At 53.2% G+C, this 15,996-nt stretch overlaps 6 protein-coding genes across 6 annotated transcripts; 3 read left to right on the forward strand and 3 right to left on the reverse strand.

The window, feature by feature from the left end:
- Window positions 1-1,121: 1,121 nt before the first annotated feature.
- J4E87_006721 (uncharacterized protein) lies at window positions 1,122-2,981 on the reverse strand (the record flags this gene model as incomplete). The annotated part of the gene is made up of 1 exon (XM_049378322.1): window positions 1,122-2,981. One exon carries the CDS (start codon window positions 2,979-2,981, stop codon window positions 1,122-1,124), a length of 1,860 nt encoding a protein of 619 aa, XP_049232126.1.
- Window positions 2,982-4,839: 1,858 nt separating this feature from the next.
- On the forward strand, window positions 4,840-5,897 carry J4E87_006722 (uncharacterized protein; the record flags this gene model as incomplete). The annotated part of the gene is made up of 2 exons (XM_049378323.1): window positions 4,840-5,468; window positions 5,519-5,897. 2 exons carry the CDS (start codon window positions 4,840-4,842, stop codon window positions 5,895-5,897), a joined length of 1,008 nt encoding a protein of 335 aa, XP_049232127.1.
- Window positions 5,898-7,644: 1,747 nt separating this feature from the next.
- J4E87_006723 (uncharacterized protein) lies at window positions 7,645-8,918 on the reverse strand (the record flags this gene model as incomplete). The annotated part of the gene is given in 3 exon segments (XM_049378324.1): window positions 7,645-8,316; window positions 8,335-8,817; window positions 8,910-8,918. 3 exon segments carry the CDS (start codon window positions 8,916-8,918, stop codon window positions 7,645-7,647), a joined length of 1,164 nt encoding a protein of 387 aa, XP_049232128.1.
- A 1,094-nt stretch (window positions 8,919-10,012) lies between these two features.
- J4E87_006724 (uncharacterized protein) lies at window positions 10,013-11,620 on the forward strand (the record flags this gene model as incomplete). Its single annotated transcript, XM_049378325.1, has 1 exon — window positions 10,013-11,620. The coding sequence occupies one exon, from the start codon at window positions 10,013-10,015 to the stop codon at window positions 11,618-11,620; it is 1,608 nt and encodes a 535-aa protein (XP_049232129.1).
- A 2,098-nt stretch (window positions 11,621-13,718) lies between these two features.
- On the reverse strand, window positions 13,719-14,609 carry J4E87_006725 (uncharacterized protein; the record flags this gene model as incomplete). Its single annotated transcript, XM_049378326.1, has 1 exon — window positions 13,719-14,609. The coding sequence occupies one exon, from the start codon at window positions 14,607-14,609 to the stop codon at window positions 13,719-13,721; it is 891 nt and encodes a 296-aa protein (XP_049232130.1).
- A 168-nt stretch (window positions 14,610-14,777) lies between these two features.
- Window positions 14,778-15,865, forward strand: J4E87_006726 (uncharacterized protein; the record flags this gene model as incomplete). Its single annotated transcript, XM_049378327.1, has 2 exons — window positions 14,778-14,895; window positions 14,952-15,865. Coding segments are annotated over 2 exons (1,032 nt in total), but the record flags the coding sequence as incomplete, so codon positions are not given.
- Between the last annotated feature and the right edge of the window lie 131 nt (window positions 15,866-15,996).

Consider the following 15,996-nt stretch of genomic DNA (forward strand, 5'->3'; position numbering starts at 1 on the left):
ATGGAATTGTCAGTCGCAAAGCCACGTCATCCTTTTGTGGTTGGTACCTGAAAAATGGTTCCATGGGCGCAACAAACAAGATCTCGGCGCCTTCAGCCTCCTTCACCGCGTCCATGAACTCGTTCCACTTTGTAAAACTATCCTCCTCGTGAGATAGATAGACCTATCAAGTTTAGTCACATGTGTGTTATGCTCCTGGAAGACTCACTTGGAACAACATGCTGACTAGAAGCCGACCTTGTGCGTCTTCAGCGCCGGTAGACTTGGGAGTGGCGCGCTTTCGGGGTGCAGGTGTGCGGTCTGCCATTGCGATCGTGAATAGATCAAGGTTAGAGTTGGTTTCTGGGTATTGGATTTTGATAGTGTTGCTATGGTGTCGGTGTCGATGCGATTGATAAAGTGAGAGACAATGACTCTAGACTGCAACCGGTGTAGCGCCATGTAACACTAGGACACCTCTTCAGAAGTGAGAGCTTCTCTGGTGATCTAGCACTTTCCTCTTACCATATCTACAATCAGCATTGTTCATCACGGCCGTAAAAGACTGACCTGTTTCGCGCCTCCACATGCGGCCAAGCTGATAGCTGAGGATCGCATTTCGTGGAGGTTACCGGGGATATGTGAGTAATTGTTAGAGTCAGGGACAGGTGCATTACTGTCATCCAAACTCGTCGTCACGGTTGCGTGAATGACGTCCTCTCAGTGTAAAAGCAGCTCATGATCATTGCTCTAAATGCTCGCTGGATGCCGCGTCGCTAACAAAGATGCTATGGAACGAGGAAAAAGTGGAAAGAAAGAATTTACCAAGAGAATCTTCCAAATGGGGTCGCAAGAAGGGGTATCAAAGGTCCGACCCAAATCCAGTACGGACAAGATATCAAGAAAGTAAGAAAGGCCTCCCTGCCTGGGGCCACCGTACACACATCCTCGGCGTATTCTCGTTGATGTCGTGTCTGAGGCGTTGTAGGGCTCCGTCTCATCCCGAGCTGTCAAGTTTCACACTCAACTTCGGCATCGGCATGCCAATTGCCCGACAACCATCAAAAGTCGATGTCTAACATGTTTCGCCAAGTATCACCTCAGCGCAAGTCCATGTTTGACACGCTGTCCGAAGTTTCCGATTACCAACCACCCGCTGGTTCTAACCTGCGGGTCTGCGTCTGGAAATAACCATCGAAGACGCTTAGCTCCGGTTTACGTGGCGCGTGATGCTCCGAAATGTCGACCAGCGTCGCGGTTGTTGCTCCGTTGACGCCGAGTGACGCTGCTGCCTGTCCACTATAACCGCCGCCGTCTAAACTACGTCGTCTTCCGCCTGTAGCTTTGCCGCTGTTCAGGCTGGCCAGCACAAAGCGCATCTTAATCCTCTCTTTCGGTCCCGGTAGGAGCATCTTCTCAATAATGGTCAGCCAGTCGGCTTCCGCTTTCAGCTGCCTGAGCTTCCTTCCAGACCCGATGAGTCCGTTTCGGAGGTTCGAGGTGGTGGCAGCGTGGAGCCGGTTTCGCCAACTTGCTACCCGGTCGAGATGTGCATGGTATGAGGCGTCCTGGGTGTTCGCAGCCCGGTACTGTGCAAACACTGATAGTGACTGGCCTTGTGCGACTGTCATCATCGACAAGAACACACAACCCAGCGAGAAAACGTCTGCCATTCTCTTACCACGTGAGACAATAGCCTCTGGTGCAGCGTAGACGTATGACTGGTCTTGGAAGTATGTGTGTAGCTGGTCCAGGCGCTGGGAGTTCGCCATTGTCGGACTGAACGTGTCGATGCTCTGCCCAATGTCGAATGGAGCAAGCAGAATGCGCGCACCATCAATCAGGATTTTGCGAGGCCGGATGCTACGATGACAAATGGACTGCGAATGGAGATATTCAAGAGCGGATGATAAGTCACCCATCCAGTCCACCAGCAACTTCGAGCGGTTTGGGTCGCTTCCAGGGAGCGCGAGGAAATCGTCCAGAGTGTATTGTGCTTTCTCTGTGAGAATGCCGACGTGACTCGGCTGAGCGTACGAGCAAAGCAACTTTGCAATGTTCTTGTGCTCATATTGCTTGAATTTGTTGATCTGGTCCAACAGCGCAGCTTTTTGAGCGGAGCGAGCAGTGACAAAGCGCTTTCGCACAAGCACACGATCCTCACTGCTACCTTGCATCTTAACCCAGTCGACGCTCTTCTCAGAATTGCGCGACGATCGAATGAGACTGATGTGCTGTAGTGGCACTGTTTCACGTGCCGTATAGTCAACATGTGCTCCCGTCAACGGTAGTTCCTTGGATGTGGCACGCCATTGTTCGTCGACGACCTTCCGCGCATTTCCTACGATTCCTTGAAGACGGTCCTCTGGGAATGGCAGGCTCTCATCTCGAAGGTCGAAGAAGGAAGCTTGGCGCCATGATGCGACATCGTCGCAAACGAACAAGAGGATTGCGAGCCTGGGGTTCGACAACGTCCACTGCCATATCTTCTTGACTAGGCCAGCGTCCCATCCTTGCTTTCGCACGAGCTCATAGAACCACCCGGAAAGAGACTGGCCTTGTGAAGATAAGATTGATGTGTTGATGTATCCGTTTACTAACGGAACAAGGGGAGCAGCAGGTTGTCGGTATGGGTTCATGGGTGACCCCGGGTAATCGCCATTCCTGAACGACTCACCAGAAGCTGAGGGAGGCGGTGACATGGGCGCAAATCCTGCTACCGGATTAATGACCCTTATTGGCTGGGGGGCGATGGGCTGGGGCGTTGTCGATCGGCTGGTGTATTGCGGGGTATGTTTTGGGCTGCCTTTGGGCGACGATGAGTCGGACGACTTGTTGGAATATGTCGAAGCCGGGCTGACCATGACATTCGACCACGGGTTGTTGTTCGTTGTTGTGGGCGTTGTACTTCGGCTGGTGGCGGATGAGGCGGACGAGACTGTTGGAGATGCGGTCTCGCGGTTGTTGTACCACGATTGATCATCGTCTCGGAGGTTGACCATGGATATGGTGTGCTGGAGGCTGTATTGGGGTTTGGGATATTGCATCGCAGGCGTCCGCCATGGCGAGTTCGAGGCGTGCTGCATTGCGTGCAGGTGGTCGGCGCGTGACCAACGAAGAGCGTCCTCGAGGAATGTTAGATGTTTGCAGCGACTGTAGACTCGCCTGGTGTAGGCTTGTGACGATGTGCAAAAACAAACAAAGAGAATGAGCGTAACAGAGCGAGAAACGTGAGAGCCTTGAAGGACGACTTGGGTCCAGGTGCCCTGGTCTGCAGATGAAGTACAGCGGGACCCTTCGGGCAGAGTCGACCGCTTACACTGTGACAAGCCCAAATAAGGCTGCCCCAAGTAGAGGTCTAGAGGCTTTTGATGTGCTGGCAGTTAGTGCCCGCATTTTGCAAGACATTAGTGGAGGATGACAATATATGGGCATAGGCAGTGGGTGTATGTGTTGGGCGAATGCACGCTGGGCACAAGCGCACCCATGTGGATTAGTTGTATGCAGGCGAACGTGGCCACCTCAGAGTCGCCTTCATCGTCAAAGGCGTATCGTGTGCATATGTTCGCAGCCCATACTTTCCCGTATGGTGCCAGATCATCGAGCAGTCTGATATGGAGCGCGCGATCCGTCCCGTACCCAGTAAGTGTGGTCGGCAGTGTGCCTGACTATGCGTGCGTTGCGCGACAAGGCCGCTAAGTTGCTGCAGGACTAAGACCACACGACGAGCAACGGACGCAGGACGCAGGACCTCTGTGCTCTGGTACACAGTGAATAACTATTGGCATAAAGGGAGATACCGCGGATATGCGCGTTGGGGTATTGGCCGGGTGGAGGTTGGGACACGAGGTTTCACAGCTCACCGTCTCTTCTCGGCACACGCACCGGGAACAACTAATGTCCGTGTGGCTTCGGGAGTGACGTGCTTCGACAGCAGCAAGGCGGCTGGGTCCGTTGGGCGGTATTGAAGATGCGGTCGATGTTGTACAGTTGTCCAGATGTTGCGCCCGGCGACCCGCCTGTATCAGCGCGAGTGTCGCAGGTCCAAGATGACAGCGGCCGCTACCCGTGTCAACATCGCCCGTTTCTGAGGAAGCACGCGCCGGAAGCCACACCGCAGGAGGTTTTGCGATGCACCGATGGCGCAGCGGAGGCTGGTGCGATGGGAAACTCAGGATATCGGCTTCTGCACGGCTTGAGGGTGAAACCGAGAAGCCGGGAGAGGCGGCACACGACGATGCTATTGGCTCGGAGGACGACGTCACGTGCCCTGCTAGCGCACACCTGAAGCGCCCCTAGTTTTAGCATCGTTCTCCGACTCCAGACCTCAACACCAATTGTCTCAAGGGGCCCAGCATCGTCATGCCCAGTGCGCCCCCACTCCCGAACGGTTCGATCTCCAGGCCACAGCTTGGTTGGCTCCCACCAAATGCGGCTCTACTATGCTAAATTAAGCTTCTTCTTAGTCGCCTCGGGATCAACGCATAGAAATGTCGTGTGCCACCCGTCACAGCCTCAAGCAGAGTCCGTCTCAACTCTGTTATGGAGCCTCAAGCCAGTCTTGGTGCTGCTTTTCGAGTCTGGTGCCCGACCTGAGTCACGCCATTGCGAGCCGTTCTCGTCCGATCCACCCATTGCCGTGATTCGCACACCGCGTTTCTTCATGCTCGCGTGTTCGACTTTTCTAATTCGCTTTTGCTAATGACACTTCTAATGCCCGTTTCTTTTCAGCAGTGATTAGCTTTTGCTTCGTCGTTCTTTCTTCGCTCGCCACTTTCTTTCTCGTAAGCTGCTGGGCAGCCCGGCCACCTTCGCACTACCGACTTTAATTTTCCGGCGTCGACTAATACTACCTCGACCATGTTTTTCAAGAGCGCTTTCGTAGGCACTCTGCTTGCTGCTGGACACGCAATTGCCTTCAAGGGCCCCCAAGTGAACGCGCTTCTCGAGCCAGGCCAGGACGTGGAGGAGGTACTTCGGAGGGACGCAGAGCTCATGGCAACCCTTACGCAAAGACAAGATGCCAACTCTGCCGATACAGCACCGCTAGCATCGCTGACACCCGCGACTGGTGATGCGTCGGGTGTCGATCAAGCGAAGTGGGAGCAACAGACAAAGGAAGCATGTATGAGCACGCTCAGCAATCTCAACGGCCAAGCGTCGAACCCGAGTGGAATCGCCGTATGCTACAACCTACCTTTCCTTGACAACAAGACGGGTGTCTTCCAGGCGGAGCTCCGAATGTATAATGTATCAGCTCCCATCAACCCATGGGTTGGCGTTACCGCGGCCGATGTCAGCATGACACTTTCGTACCTCGGTGCGACTGTGCAGAACATGCAAGGCAACTTTACCAAGCGAGACCTCAGCTGGCCAGTCAGTGAGGGTATGCTGGTTGAGAGGCAGGACATCAACAGCATGACGGAACTCAAGGTCCTCATGTATGTCGGAAGGATTAATGAGAACCTGATGGGCTCAGCCATGACCCAGTACGTATCCCTCTTCGTCATTCATATTTCTGTCTCTAACATATTTGCAGAGAATCCCTCCAGCCCCTTCTCATCCCGCAAATCGACCTCGCTGCGCGAAACCCTGCAACCGGCCAGGATGTCGAAACCACTCTCTCTTCCCAGGAGGCATCATTCGTCAATGGTATCTTCTCCAAGGCAGGTAACGCTCCCACCAACGCAGATCCCCAAGCCGCAGCATCCGCATCCGCTGCCGTCTCCTCGGCCGCACCGTTCATCATCCCCGGAACTGCCTTGGCTTTCTTCCCAATCGGTCTGGTTGTCACATCCGTATGGGCGCTCTTCTTCTTCCTTGCCGTTGGATTCGGAACATACGGTCGCATCCAATACCGTGACCAATACAGGAGGCGTGTACGCGCCGAGTTGGCACGTGGCGTCCGCACCATCTAATACCCGACTTGGTGTCTCTGTTCATTGCTTCGCTATTTCTAAGAGCTAGTATCGGAAGTTTAGGCTACTATGAAGATTACGTTCGCTGCTATACCCCTTCCCTTTTACACCTTGTACATAATTCTGGTGGCGATGGAGCTAGCTCCTCCCACCATCTTCCCAGCAGCATCCCGGCGATGAGTCCCTACATGTTCTCAGCAGCGTGATTAGAAAAGCACATTCAAGCAAGTAAAACAATGGAAAACTCAGTATTGTCGAACATCTCTTGGCTTCCGCGTTACCCGTATCCCGTCATGTCTTTCACTCCAATTATCATCGAGTTCACGGTCGTAACCGTTAGTTAGGTCGTACACGGTACGCACGCGCTTCCGTCTAGACCATCAGAGACTGCCTCTAGTCGACGCTGGCTTGATCGCCTCTGCCTTTTGTCTCGCGGTCTTGCAACCCAGCCTAATCGAGGTGTTTTCCGGTTTTGGTAGGTCCCAATCTGCTTTGAGAGGTAAGTGGCTCGGATCCGCAGTGGCTTTTGACGATACTACAAGCGCCCTACAATACGAGACTCGGCGGAGGCGAGCATGCTCTCGCTGTAAGATCATGGTGAGACTAGATTCGGACTAATTCGCTGCAGTGATTTTGGCAGTATCTTGGCCTTGGCCACCACCCCGACATTCATTCACGAAAACCCAACTTCAATTGCTATGCCGCGCTGTTCTACAAGCGAATGACTATCGTAGGCGTCTCCCCCTACTCTAATCTTGGCTCCATCTTCAAGAAAGTCTCGGAATTGAAGCGGAAGTCGTGGAGCTCGCAACAGGACCGTTTGCATAGTTGCCACGCGCCGCCACTCGGGCCCAGTGCAAAGCGCCTTCACCGGACCAACGAGTGACCACTTTGTCTCTTCAATTGCTGACACCCACCGATCAAGCCGAACAATCGCTATTAGCACATACTTTACACTCCTTGGCCCGCTGCGCGACACTATTCTTCTTCTCAGGCCTCACGCTCATTCAACAACATTGCCATCGCTCCCTCACTGTTAACATTAACAACCGCGCTCTCGATATACGTTCATTTGGACCCCTCGGAAGGACTCCGTATACCACCAGATATCGGAGCAACATGAAGACCTTCGCCATCATCCTCGCGCTCGCCGCCACCATTGTGTCCGCCACGCCCGCCGCAGACGAGGGCACCACGCTCGTGACCCGCGACGCAAATTGCGACTTCTGTTTGGAACGCTACAACTTCTGCCTAAAGGTAAGCGACAGGGCATGCTATAGCTCGCTTTGCGGTTTCCACTGACGACGCTACAGAACGGCCATACTGAGGGACAGGCCGGTTGCAAACAGACCTGTGTGGAGCATGTGTGCCATGTGTACCGCTACCAGGGCCATGAAGTAGGTCTTTTTGCGATTTCGTAGCTTAGGTGTAGTGGGAAACGCTGACTTGATGCATAGTGCAAGGACTGCGGTGGCGATTTCGACAAGTGCCGTGAGAAATCGCGATACGTTTAGATGATGAACTGTTATACGAGACCGCGGGATTTTCGACCCGTACCGACATCATTTGCGATACGTAGAATGAAGTGGAGTATACACAGAAAGAATCTTGGGAGTCGCCTCGGGGTTGTGCATGGCGGTCAGGGCGATTGAGTGTACATTGGATACGAATGAACCACTTTCACCGCTGATGTGGCTTTTCATCTAAACTTGCGTCTCTTTGTAATCGCGAAGATCTGGATCACAACTCAAAGCTTAACCTTCGGCACAGCCCACTCTCCCTTCTCCACCCTCTCACATATTTCCTTGATGGTCTTGGCAGCCCATTCAAAGTCCGCCATCTCCAAGTACACCTGTCCACTCAACCTCGTCCACCATACACCTCCATACCATTTCATCATAATGAAGGTACCATACTCTTCACAGCTAAGCCTCTCCATGAAGTCCCTGATCAGGTTGCCGACTTCTTCCTTGTCGATACCATTCTTACTCGCGATGTCTTGGGCCAGAGACGGCGATATCGGCAGGCGAACATTGGACAAACAACACTGTCCCAACGTACCAGTGCTGTTTTCCATGACTTCAGTGCCAAGAACACCGGCAACGTGTTTACCGGCTTCACGGGCGAGCGTTTGGCAATAGTCCATAATGACAGTCTCGCCTCCGAGAGATTCGCGCCACTTTAAGGCCGCGGGTACGCACAAGTAGGGGCTGTTGTCGATGGTACCCACAAACTCGAAGTTGCTAACGAAGGGCGATTTATCCGGGCTGACGAACGCCGATTTTGGCATGGGTGAATCGACCTTTTCGCCCTTGGGTGTGAAGCCGTGGGATGTGGGAAGCGTACTGCGTATGATGTCTTGGTTTCGTTGGGCGACGTGGAAGATTGCGCAGCCGCGGGGGACGTGGAGCCATCTATGCTGGATTAGTATACGTACATGTGCAATGACGAAAGATAGGACTGACTTGTGACAGTTGCTCACGAAGAAATCTGGGTCCAATGCACCCAGATCGATGTTCAAGTGGCCCACCCCATGGGCCCCATCGATACAACTCATGACGCCAAGCTCCTTGCATTTCTGTGTCAAGCGCTCGAACGGCATCCTGACGCCGGGCGCACTAACCACAGTATCAAAGACTGCGATTTTCACTTTTCCACCCTTGCTCTCTACCTCTTTGACCTTCTTCTCAAACTTGGTTAGCAGCCAGTCGTCTTCTACGGGATAGCTGTATGCGATCTTGACACTCTCCGCGGGGGTAGTCTCGGTGACGTATGATACTGTCTTCTCGCAAGCTCCATAGATGGTACTGAAGATGAGGATGTGCTCGCCAGGTTCAAAGACGATGTTGCGAAGAACGGTGTTCACTCCGGTGCTGGCATTGGGTACGAACACCAGGGTTGAGGAAGGTGTGTTGAGCAACTATGGCATTGTTAATGAGAGTAATTGGAGGCTTGCTAGGTAGCTGTATGTGTCACAGATCTCCTGTATTGGTATCAAGATGAGTAACGTACCTTTGCCATAGCTTCCCGAGCTTCATCGAGATGGACAGGGTATCTGTATCTGATGAAGGGGTCTGGACGACCTTCGCATTCATCCTGGAAATCACGCATAGTGTCGCGGACCGCGCGAGGGATGGTACCGAAAGAGCCTGATTACAATTAGCCTACGTATGGAGAGCATGTCTCGCAAAAGATATGTAAACAAACAATATCAACGGAATTACAAGGTCAAGCTGTTCGCTCGTGAACTGTGAGGAAAGTGTATGCACATACCATGATTCAAGTTCAGAAATCCTTTCGAGAAGCAGAACTCCTTCTCCCTCAGCTCTTTTCCAAATTTGACTCCATCTTTCGTCTTGACCTCCAGGGCGGCGTTGTCCAAGCTTGACGTCATAACTCAAATCGGTCGGACAATGTTTTTTTGTATCATCGAAAGTCCAGCGAGAAACGTCTAGTTATATAGACATACAAGATGTGACTCAATGTTGTTGTGACTGTTTCCCTGATATCGCTTGGCGAATGAATCTGGGACCGCAGGGCGCATGTAACAAAGCGTCAGCGGGGAGCGATTGACCAATCAGGGTCGCTAGCGGATAGAAGCGGCGGGGATGTGGGGCGTTCGCTGCCAAAGATACGGACAAGAACATCATGACTGTTGAGTTCTGTGCAGGTCGCGTCCTCTGCATAACTCTCGCCAACAGCGGCTGCAACGATAAGTATCTCCGTCAGATCAGCCGGAACTTGGGGAGGAAATTGGATAGCTTGCCGCGAGTCACACTACCAGGGCCAAGGGCGAACAGCTCCGTGCCACGACACCTGATGTTCGAAAGGCAGCATTAGCATGCTGCGTGATGTGCAGCCTACACTTCGAGGTACAATATACATGCGTGCAAGTAACCTCTTCGGAGAAAGAGCGCTGCAGTTCGGCCATATTTCCGTCCTATGACCGCTCGCGACGACTCAACACGCGGGCCGCGCTCGTTGGCTGCGTAGCTATGCCGCGCCACCTCGATATTCCGGGGCAACATTTATGGAATCCTCATGTCCCAAGTACCAGACCCTGTTAAGAAGTTCACTGCTAGTCGAACAATCAATATTCTCCAAAGTTCGCGATTATGAGACAACTCACATCATTCCCAACCATCGACGTCCTAGTAATAGGCGGAGGAAATGCGGGCTTCTCCGCAGCAACAGCGGCCGCAGAAGCAGGAGCACGCCGGGTCGTCCTCATCGAAAAAGCTCCAGAAGACTGGGCCGGAGGCAACAGCTACTTCACAGCAGGTGCCTTCCGCACCGTGCACAATGGCACCAGCGACCTCCTACCCATCGTCAACAACGTCGATACCGAGACAGCAAAACTCATAGACATGGAACCATACACCAAAGATGATTTCCAGAAAGATATGGATCGAGTATGTCTAGGTCGTTCAGATGCAGCCCTAAGCAAAGCGCTCATCTCAGAATCCAACGAAGCCGTAAAATGGCTCGCAAACAACGGTATCAGATACCAACTATCCTTCAACCGCCAAGCCTACAAAGTAAACGGCCGCTACAAGTTCTGGGGTGGCATGGCCCTCAAGACGCAAGACGGGGGAAAAGGCCTTATCGAAGATCACCAAGCCTGCGCCCGCAGACACGGAATCGAAGTATACTACTCCACGCCCGCCAAACGTATCGTGACCTCTCCCTTCGGCGCCATCACCGGCGTTGTCGTAGACTACAAGGGTATGTCCACGCACATATCCACCAAAACCGTGATTCTTGCCGCGGGAGGCTTCGAAGCAAACCCACGCATGCGCGCCCAATACCTGGGTCCGTCCTGGGACCTCGCGCGCGTCCGTGGCACCCCCTTCAACACGGGCGAAGTCCTCGAGTACGCCATCCGCGACGTAGATGCGAAGCAAGCGGGAAATTGGTCGGGGTGCCATTCTACCTGCTGGGATGCCAATGCGCCTGCCAACAGCGGCGACCGACTTATCTCTAACGAGTTTACCAAGTCGGGGTATCCGCTTGGCATTATGGTCAACACAGAGGGAAAAAGGTTCGTAGACGAGGGCATCGATATGCGAAATTACACGTATGCGAAGTTTGGGCGGGCGATACATGAGCAGCCTGATGGGGTGGCGTGGCAGGTTTGGGATCAGAGGGTTGTGGGGTGGTTGAGGGAGGAGGAGTATAGGGATGAGAGGGTGGAGAAGGTTTGGGGAAAGACGGTTGAGGAGTTGGCGGGGAAATTGGCGAGGGAGGGGGGGTTGACTGAGCCGGAGAGGTTTGTGGAGACGGTGAAGGAGTATAATGAGGCGGTTTATGCGGCGATGGCTGAGAATCCGAAGAGGATGTGGGATCCGGCGGTAAAGGATGGGCTTACTACGCAGTCATCGAAGAAGAAGCTGGAACTGGCTAAGTCGAACTGGGCGCTGCCGCTTGATAAAGGCCCGTTTATGGTTGTCAAAGTATGCTGCGGCGTCACCTTCACGTTCGGGGGTCTGGCTGTCAATCCGGAAACTACAGCTGTTATATCGAATTCTGGAAGAGAGGTTACAGGCCTGTTCTGTGTTGGCGAGATGCTGGGCGGTTTGTTCTATGGCAATTATCCTGGAGGTAGCGGCTTGACTTCTGGGGCGGTCTTTGGGAGGAGAGCAGGAACGGCAGCGGCGAGATTAGCTGCTATTGGGGATACTACGATGTCTTCAAAGCGACCGGCAATTCTTTCACTTTTATAACAGACAGTGAGAAATAGGAATGTAGTTGATGTTATCAGGAACCGAACGATAAATGAAATGTATCTACTCGCTACACAGTTGTCGTACTGCTGAGGTACTCCGTGCAGGCAGCAAGTGCTAAAATAAAAGACCGTCGTCGCGACTTTGTACCGTACGATCCGTCAAAAACATGTCGAACCCCTTCAGGACATATCTCGGTGTTTGGCGTAAGTCGGTAGAAGCCATCTTGTCCGTATCAGGAATCCGACTCCTCGAGCTCTTCTGTTGACGATAGTTCTCCCGACGCCTCGAGACCGAACCTTTTGAAAGGTGCAGCATGCCACCAAGATGGATTGCTATCTCTAAGCTGTTCGAAGAAAATGAAGCCGCAATACGGGAAATCTCTACTCAACCGGGGATATGCACAACCGTCAGCGGGCCACTCCGTTCCTGTGTCGATCACGCACACATCCTGTGCTGCGTGCAACGCGTGCTCGTCTGACACGTACTTGACTACGTGGTAGTCTGTATTGTGGGTTCCTTCGATCGCGAGATCGGAGTCGTTGTCCACATGAGGCTGGTGGTGTTGGGGACCGACAAAGACGATGTGACGGGGATCTAGCAACCATAGCTCTTTCAGATTGAAGTCCGCTAGCATCTGTAGCAGATCACACCAGTTCCCATGACTGCTCGCGAGGAGAATATGTCCCAATGCAAGGCGCTCCAGGTTCGGAAAGAAGTTGAGGAGGTTTAGGATATCGGATATACTGAACGAGTGCTGGTAGTCTGACATCAATCGAAACTCTTTCAGGTTTTTGAGTTCGTACCACAGGTCTGGGGACCGTGAGCCTAAATCAAAGGGTGCACGAAACGGTCCGGCATCCGCGACCAGTTCTTCAGGAGTCTTCGAAACGGTTATCTCCAGGTATTCCAGATTTACCAGCTCTTCAAGGCCACGAGACGTGAACAACGGCCCACCCCTGGGACAGGTGGTATTAATAGCAACGTGCCTCAACGTATTCGGAAACCACTGGAATAGGTCAAATGCCAACGAAGAAGGGGTTCTGCGAAGGGCATCAGCCCCTCCTGAGATTGCACAATACGATGCCCTGTTGCCGAGTAATGGACTCTCGAAGATATCCAACGTGGGGTGGGACTCCTTGAACGCCTCCATGATCTTGGGGAAGATCCACTCACTCTCCAACTGAACACCCCACCAAGAGTATTCACCTTCTTCCAATGCTGGATATCCGTACCTGGAGCGCTCTGGTCCTCCTCGGAAGCAAGTCTCAAAGGAAACGCGGTCTGACTCGGATACTTCCCACTTGGGCCAGGTTCCATCGAGGCAATTTGGGTGTATGGGGTAGTATCGAAAGTGCTTTACCCAGCTAATCTTGCACAACAGATGTATTAGGTACTGCGTCACCGGATTCTCCTTGTCGAGATCGTCACGTCCAGTACCCCAGCGGTCGTACTCTCCGAGTGTAACAAGGCCCAGATCCATACCACAGATTGTGATTGTCTGATTAAACCAACGATTGTATTTTGGAATTTCAGTGATCTCCTCAAGTACTGGGAGTCGATGGTTGTACCACACGAGAGGTGTCCGGGAGACTATATCGACAAAATCGCGTATGAAAACATCCGATTCGAACCAGCGACGCGCGACGAGCCGACAATTGAGTACTGTGCGGACGGAGAGCTTGCAAAGTCCGTCAAATCGCTCGATAATGGGCGCCGATTCTGTATGGGTAAGATGTACGAACACATCGTCGAGTATTTCTTGTGGTAACTTCTCCATGGTCGGCCGTAGTAGAAACCTGTTCTATTGATTGAGGACCAGGAGAGGAAGAGCGCAGAGTTTTATAGCAAAGGATTGCGCCTTCGTCAGACTGCTACCTGTGACGATGCAAACGATGCATACATCACGGAGAGTGTCACGCCCGTGGACGAGGTACTGATGTGAATATGCAACCGCCCAATGCTGTGAAACTCGACCGATCAATCGCCCGAGGTGGTACCAATGACATGTGATGTGTATATTCGAGAACGATCAAACGCTCCAGCCCCCGGGTATCGATAAAACCAAACGCCTTGCCCAAGCCCAAATTTCGGGCATCTACCTTTTTCTTGTTCTCTTCGGCGCTGGCTTTGGTTTCGCGCGATTCGTTCGACGAGTAGTTGGCGCACTGTCTTCTTCAGACTCGGCACTAGATTCTTCATCGTCATCATCTTCGTCCTCTTCTTCTGCGGATTCGGATACGGTGCTCTGGGCCTTACTGTTCTTTGCAGCATTGGCTCCAGCCTTGGTACCCTTGCCGCCCTTTGCAGCTTTGCCTGTCCTTGTGTTCTTTGCGTTCTTGGGTACGGGCGTGGCTTCGGTTACACTCTCAGCCTTTTGTGAGTGCACGCCATCGGGGAGGTCTTTCAGCAGGCCGATGCCTGGCGCGTAGAGGTCTTTGTATTTTTGAATGGGCGTCATGGGTGGTGACGAGCCGGCCGCAGAAGATTCACGATGGAAGCGCTGATGCCACATGAGCTTGCCATACTCGTCTTCTGGCAGCTCGAACTCGGGCATGTTGTTGGCGTCGTCGGGGTCTAGCGGGTCGGGGTCTTCGGAGAAAGCGAACTCGTTCTCGCGCGTATCGAGGGCGTCCAGGTCGTATAGCTGCGACAGCTTCTTCCAGACACCGGGAATGCGCGTGTGAGGAGCGTCGTCACTCGCGAAGCCATGCGAGCGCATGTCGGTGTGGATGGAGATCATGCGAAAGTGCTTGTGCATGCCTGAAGATGTCAATGACGTGTCTAAAGACAGATTGAACTCTTTTCTACCTGTCGGCTTCCACTTCATCATGCTTTTCAGAAGCTGTGTTTCCTGCTCGTCGGCCCACGGATCGCTGAGCAGCTCATCTTGCGACTGCACGACGCCAGAATCTTGCGGTGTTTGGGGCTGAGTGTCGCGCAGGGGCGTGGAGGCTGCACTCGCCTTTGCCTTCTTTCGGGGCGGCATGTTGTGGATGTTTGGGGGTGGGAGTGAAGAGAAGTGAGGGAAGGAAACGCGCAGTCGCGAGCTGCAGGTACAGTGACGGAAGGCGCAAGGGTCCGCGTAGGGCTGAGTCGCCAAAACCATGGCGCGTCATACCCCTCCCTCACCGTTGACTACTCCACATCCGCCGCCATGGATGCGCGTGATTCGATTCACGACGTCTTCAGTACCGAGCATCTGTGGAGGCAGCCTTCCTTTTTTGACGATGATTCCCAAGAGTCGTCGCTCTTTGCTCCCCTCGAGCTAGACAGTGGGTCGTCGCGTCTTTTCATCCGAGCATGTGAACGCGTTGCTGACCAGCCACAGTCTCCTCAATCAGATTCGACCATCCTTACGCGCCCAAGCATGACCTCGAACGCGAATTGCGACTGCCCGATCTGGACACGTTCGAATTCGGACCGCTACCCGAGCTCGACAGTTTCGACGACGACAGCATTCCAATCGAAACACCGCCCTTAGAGCCAGAAGAAGACGTCTGGAAGGTAGCACTTGACCTGGGACCCGCGAACAAGGATGTCCTGTTCTATACCTGGGAGTCGTTCGAAAAGGGAAGGCACGTCGAAAGCCAAACGCCATATATAACCGAGCATGGTCCCGAGACCTTCGATGCGACGCTGGTACGAGACGAAGGGAAGAATGCTGGTCGGGTACTGAAAGGAGATGTGCTCCTACAATCGCTCTGGAACCTTGGTCTAGGCCGGTCCTCTATACTCTTCCAGTTCAACCCAAAGCTGAAGACGTTCCAGCCCGCCATACCGGATGGACGAGCTTCGGGACTGAGCCTACAAGCAGCGCAGAGCTTGATCCTGTACTTTACATTCATCGGCAACACATTCCTCTATTTACGCTCTTTCGCAGAGCGTACCTTTGCCTCGGCCGCGTCGATCCCCGCAAGAGTCGCTCTGGCCACATCGATATCGAGTGTTCTTTCAAGCCTGGAAGACACCCTGGGAAAGCAATCTACCAAGATCCGCTCGCTCATCCAGCTCCAGCACCAGTTCGCTAAGCCTCGCAATATCCTTGTCCACGTTGCCCGTATGGCAGATGCTGTCAAACACGCCAAAACCAACGAGCAGCTGTCGTCCATATTACATCACCGCCTGCTTGAGCTGGAAGAAGGGGATGAACAGCTTCGACAGCTATCATGCCAGGTGCTCAGTCAGGTGTCCAGACCAAGCTTGGAGCTCCTCGGGGAATGGATGGGCATAAGGAAAGAGCAAGTTTCTGTGCCCATTTGGCAGCGCAATAGCTTCGTAACTGTCGAAGACCCCACTGGCGATACTCTCACACTGGACTACACGTACAGGTCCGAAATGATGCCAAGGTTCATTTCCCCAGAAGACGGCAATAC

Source organism: Alternaria ethzedia (assembly GCF_023757985.1).
Source record: "Alternaria ethzedia strain BMP 0044 chromosome Unknown scaffold_16, whole genome shotgun sequence".
In the NCBI taxonomy this organism is placed as follows: Eukaryota; Fungi; Ascomycota; class Dothideomycetes; order Pleosporales; family Pleosporaceae; genus Alternaria; species Alternaria ethzedia.